We start from the raw sequence: 6000 nt of genomic DNA on the forward strand, positions 1-6000 counted from the left end.
TTTTGGTGTGTAACTATGAAATTTTATCACTTAAAGATTTATATAACCACCACTACAATCAACATACAGAACCGTCCCATCATCACAAAGAAATTCCTTAGTTCTACTCTTAAAATACAGCCTGCCTCCAACTCTAACTCCTGACAACCAATGATCTGTTCTCCATCACTGGAGTTGTGTCATTTTGAGAATGCTAATAAAAATGGAATCAGAGTATGTAATTTCTTGAAGGTGGTTTTCACTCAGCATAATGTCCTTGAGATCATCCAATTTGTTGAGTACATCAATAGTTGCTTCCTTCCCCCACCTTCTTACAAAATAAATTTTAAATTATTATTTCTGAATATAAATGAAAAGTGTCCTCATTCACTTGAGTGAGAAAATTCTTCTGCTAAAGTTAAATTAAGACATCATAGCCTTGTATAAAAATTTGAGATGTTAACTGCAAAGAAACAGACTTTCGGTCTCTAAATACCCAGCTAGGGCCCTCTGAGATGATAATCTGATGAACCAGTTTAGCTAGCCAGCCAAAGTGTGGTAGCATGAGAGCTCTCTGCTGTTTCCCATAGGGACCAGGGACCAGTTAGTGCACATTTTCCTGTTGCCTTGCTCTTTGAGGTTAAAATTCAGATGTAGAAATGTCACTGGTGGTGATTCTCAGTGTTTTGTCCCCATGGTCATCATTTGGGACTTCAGTTATTTTAATAAATATTTTCAAAATCCACTTACAGTTTTCACTAGAGTAAAATTTTAAGTAATGGAATTGTGAACGCCACTTCAAGTGCATTCTGTTTCATTTTAGCCCTCAGCGTTTCACCCAAGAAGTGAGTGTAAGTACAATTTATATTGCATATTATTTTTTAAAATCTGAGAGAATGCTAATTCACTGACAGCCTGTTAATGAACTCTACCATTATCACTGGGAATCCTGTAATTGTCACATGAAACAAGAAACGATCCGAACAATGAAAACTGAAGCTGAGAATTTATTTTTAAAATAATTTATTTTTGGCTGAGCTGGGTTTCATTGCTTGGTGTGGGCTTTCTCTAGTTGCAGTGAGCAGGGTCTACTCTTCATTGTGGTGCACGAGCTTCTCATTGTGGTGGCGTCTCTTGTTTTGCAGCACAGGCTGTTGGCTTACAGGCTTCAGTAGCTGCAGCACATGGGCTCAGTAGTTGCAGCTCACGGGCTCTAGAGCTCAGGCTCAGTAGTTGTGGCACATGGGTTTAGTTGCTCCACAGCATGTGGAATCTTTCTGGACCAGGGATCAAATCTATGTCCCCTGCATTGGCAAGTGGATTCCTAACCATTGCACCAGCAGGGAAGTCCTGAAGCTGAAACTTTTTAGGCAAAATCTAATTCCATCACTTCTGTTACCACATTTAATTTAAGATTTCTGATAAGACACTTAAGTTTTTGAGATTGAATTTAGACTGCAGATTAATTTGAAAACACGTGTCTCCTAACTAAATGGGCTTCCCAAGTGGCTCAGTGGTAAAGAATCTGCTTACCAATGCAGGAGATGCAAGTTCTATCCCTGGGTTGGGAAAATCCCCTGAAAAAGGAAATGGCAACCCACTCCAGTATTCTTGACTGGGAAATCCCATGGATAGAGGAGTCTGGTGGGCTACAGTCCATGAGCTGCAAAAAGAGTTGGACATGACTTAGCGACTAAACAACAATAAACACTAAAAACATATCCAGAGAAGAGGGACCATTACTGAAGCCTCTCTAGAAGTTCTCTAAGAAGATGTTTCACTTCCGAAGTTATTTGACAAATTAATATCTACGGTAGCTTTTCAGCACCTTTGGAAAAAGTATCAGTACTGGAAAAATTGGATTAAGGACGAGATGATTGCCTCTCAAGTGACATTTGTCTGAATTTCTTTGATTCAGTCCCACACAACACTGTGTATAGATAAATGGGTGTTATACCAAATGGAATAAGGAAACAATGGAGCTTCTATTACCTGGGAAAGGAACCTATTAGTTTAGGTCTTCATAGTCAACAAAAGAGTCCAAAATGCAGTACTTGGATGCAATCTCAAAAATGACAGAATGCTCCCTTCCTAGCCATGGAAGAGCATATTCTTGTTTATTGGCAAAGCTGTCACCATTTAATTGGTATCAGATTCTGACTTGCACAAGTAACATTCTTCACTTTAAAAACCTGCAGTGTGTTGGGTTATCGGGCAAACATTAAACTACTGTTCAAATGTTTCTAGGAAGCTGAGCTAATTGTTCCAGTGGATGATGGAAAGCATAACGAGATACACCAAGAAATCCAAAGTGATGTGGGTGAAGTCTGATAGAGCATCCTGCAGTACACTGCCAAATGTGATCTTAAATCTCGTGTATGGTATTTAAATAGAGAATAAATGCGTGCTGCTTTTATTTATATAATAAAATGCTTGATTTGTATATACAAAAAAAAAAAAATGACAGAATGATCTCTGTTCGTTTTCAAGGCAAACCATTCAATATCACGGTAATTCAAGTCTATGCCCCGACCAGAAACACCAAAGAAGCTGAAGTTGAACAGTTCTATGAAGACCTGCAAGACCTTCTAGAACTAACACCCAAAAAAAGATGTCCTTTTCATTATAGGGGACTGGAATGCAAAAGTAGGAAGTCAAGAAACACCTGCAGTAACAGGCAAATTTGGCCTTAGAGTACAGAATGAAGCAGGGTAAAGGCTAATAGAGTTCTGCCAAGAGAACGCACTGGTCATAGCAAACACCCTCTTCCAACAACACAAGAGAAGACTCTACACATGGACATCACCAGATGGTTGACACCAAAATCAGATTGATTATATTCTTTGCAGCCAAAGATGGAGAAGCTCTATACAGTCAGCAAAAACAAGACCAGGAGCTGACTGTGGCTCATATCATGAACTCCTTATTGCAAATTCAGACTGAAATTGAAGAAAGCGGAGAAAACCACTAGACCATTCAGGTATGACCTAAATCAAATCCCTTATGACGATACAGTAGAGGTGAGAAATAGATTTAAAGGACTAGATCTGATAGAATACCTGATGAACTATGGATGGAGGTTCGTGACATTGTACAGGAGACAGGAATGAAGACCATCCCCAAGAAAAAGAAATGCAAAAAAGCAAAATGGCTGTCTGAGGAGACCTTACAAATAGCTGTGAAAAGACAGGAAGCAAAAAGCAAAGGAGGAAAGGAAAGATATATCCATTTGAATGCAGAGTTACAAAGAATAGCAAGGAAAGATAAGAAAGCCTTCCTCAGCAATCAATGCAAAGAAATAGAGGAAAACAATAGAATGGGAAAGACTAGAGATCTCTTCAAGAAAATTAGAGATACCAAGGGAACATTTCATGCAAAGATGGGCTCAATAAAGGACAGAAATGGTAGGGACCTAACAGAAGCGGAAGATATTAAGAAGAGGTGGCAAGAATACACAGAAGAACTGTACGAAAAAGATCTTCACGACCCAGATAATCACTATGGTGTGATCACTCACCTAGAGCCAGACATCCTGGAATGTGAAGTCAAGTGGGCCTTAGGAAGCATTACTACGAGCAAAGCTAGTGGAGGTGATGGAATTCCAGTTGAGCTATTTCAAATCCTGAAAGATGATGCTGTGAAAGGGCTGCACTCAATATGCCAGCAAATTTGGAAAACTCAGCAGTGGCCACAGGACTGGAAAAGGTCAGTTTTCATTCCAATCCCAAAGAAGGGCAATGCCAAAGAATGCTCAAACTACTGCACAATTGCACTCATCTCACATGCTAGTAAAGTAACGCTCAAAATTCTTCAAGCTAGGTTTCAGCAATATGTGAACTGTGAACTTCCAGATGTTCAAGCTGGTTTTAGAAAAGGCAGAGGAACCAGAGATCAAATTGCCAATATCCGCTGGATCATCGAAAAAGCAAGAGAGTTCCAGAAAAACATCTATTTCTGCTTTATTGGCTATGCCAAAGCCTTTGACTGTGTGGATCACAATAAACTGTGGAAAATTCTGAAAGAGATGGGAATACCAGACCACCTGACCTGCCTCTTAAGAAACCTGTATGCAGGTCAGGAAGCAACAGTTAGAACGACATGGAACAACAGACTGGTTCCAAATAGGCAAAGGAGTATGTCAAGGCTGTATATTGTCACCCTGCTTATTTAACTTATATGCAGAGTACATCATGAGAAACACTGGGCTGGAGGAAGCACAAGCTGGAATCAAGATTGCCGGGAGAAATATCAGTAACCTCAGATATGCAGATGACACCACCCTTATGGCAGAAAGCAAAGAAGAACTAAAAAGCCTCGTGATGAAAGTGAAAGAGAAGAGTGAAAAAGTTGGCTTAAAGGTCAACATTCAGAAAACTAAGATCATGGCATCCGGTCCCATCACTTCATGGCAGATAGATGGAGAAACAGTAGAAACAGTGGCTGACTTTATTTTTTTGGGCTCCAAGATCACTGTAGATGGTGATTGCAGCCATGAAATTAAAAGACGCTTACTCCTTGGAAGGAAAGTTATGACCAACCTAGACAGCATATTAAAAAGCAGAGACATTACTTTGCCAACAAAAGTCCATCTAGTCAAGGCTATGGTTTTTCCCGTGGTCATGTATGTATGTGAGAGTTGGACTATAAAGAAAGCTGAGCGCTGAAGAATTGATGCTTTTGAACTGTGGTGTTGGAGAAGACTCTTGAGAGTCCCTTGGACTGCAAGGAGATCCAACCAGTCCATCCTAAAGGAGATCAGTCCTGGGTGTTCATTGGAAGGACTGATGTTGAAGCTGAAACTCCAATACTTTGGCCACCTGATGCGAAGAGATGACTCATTGGAAAAGACCCTGATGCCGGGAAAGATTGAGGTCAGGAGGAGAAGGGGACGACAGAGGATGAGAAGTTTGGATGGCATCACCGACTCGATGGACATGGGTTTGGGTGGACTCCGGGAATTGGTGATGCACAGGGAGGCCTGGCATGCTGTGGTTCATGAGGTTGCAAAGAGTCGGACACGACTCAGCGACTGAACTGAACTAGCCGATTGGCACCTCCACCCCCTTCATCCAATGTCCCTTCACTCAACCTCTGAGCCCCCTCTACGCTCTCTTGTCCTCTGCCTTGCCCTGCCCGTGCTAAATAAGCTCCACAGAAGTGGATGTAGACATGTGAGACATAAGCCTTGCCTTTGCCAGCCGTAAAGGCTCCAGAGAAAACAGATACACACTGGAAACAGTGGTACAACAGTATGAGACAGTGTATGATGAAATGCCATAACCAGTGACACAGACTGGGAGGAGACACACTGGAGAGATTGTGATAGCTTCCGTCCTTTAAGACTTAACCACGTGCTCACAGGGCACTGTGCAGAGCACTTCACAGACCTTAGTTCATCTAAGCCTTCTGGCTCACCCCAGCTGGTAATCCTCATAGTTGAGGGACTGACCTTAGGGAAGTAACTTCACAAGTAAATTGTAATCAGATTCAAGCTCATACTCCTATTAAGCCTCTGAGAAATGCAACTTATCTTAGGCCTGAGGACTTCAGGAAGAGCTTCCTACAAGACCCAGATCTTGAACTGAATGAATGATTTTTGAATACTACAGCCAGTGCTATTTCAGATATGTGCTGACCTCCAAGCTATTGGCCTTATTTCTTCCCCAAAAGTCCCCCTGCCCTTTAGCCAAGACCAGAAACTACTGTTTTTGTAGTCAAGAGTCCTGAAGTAGGCAACCCCAGCGCTTTTAATGCTATAAGGAGTTTGATGATTTTACATCGAGGTACTACTATCAGGGCCCCAGGAAGTTAGAGGAGCAAAAGACTTTTCTGTGCCCTTGTTTTCTAGACATTACTCTTGTGGGCAGAACCTAGTTTAACTGAGAGACCTTTATGCTTGCAAAATAAAGCTAATGGTAACGTCTTAGGTTTGCAGACTGCTTCACACTCTTCAAAGTGCTTTCCCACACATTTTCTCGTAATCCCACACATAATCCTCACAACTAAAATCCAACAGGAGTA

General features: G+C 41.3%; 1 protein-coding gene and 1 non-coding gene across 7 annotated transcripts in view; both read left to right on the plus strand.

Annotated features, from left to right (window-relative positions):
• Nucleotides 1–2409, plus strand: part of STIL (STIL centriolar assembly protein) — a 53433-nt gene extending 51024 nt beyond the window's left edge. For 4 of the 6 annotated variants that reach the window (XM_081492828.1, XM_081492830.1, XM_081492829.1 and 1 more), the window contains exon 18: nucleotides 2227–2409. In XM_081492828.1, the coding sequence (XP_081348954.1) occupies nucleotides 2227–2310 (84 nt within the window). In that variant the 3' untranslated portion in view covers nucleotides 2311–2409. Of the gene's footprint in view, nucleotides 1–802; nucleotides 831–2226 lie in introns of all 6 variants that reach the window. The other 2 variants (XM_081492832.1, XM_081492833.1) reach the window with 1 other exon arrangement.
• LOC145508125 (small nucleolar RNA SNORA24) lies at nucleotides 2018–2157 on the plus strand. Its single transcript, XR_014055384.1, has one exon. It is a non-coding gene; the product is annotated as a small nucleolar RNA SNORA24 (small nucleolar RNA).
• Nucleotides 2410–6000: the final 3591 nt, after the last annotated feature.

Source organism: Giraffa tippelskirchi, chromosome 5 (assembly GCF_054371585.1).
Source record: "Giraffa tippelskirchi isolate mGirTip1 chromosome 5, T2T-mGirTip1v1.2.pri, whole genome shotgun sequence".
NCBI lineage: Eukaryota > Metazoa > Chordata > Mammalia > Artiodactyla > Giraffidae > Giraffa > Giraffa tippelskirchi.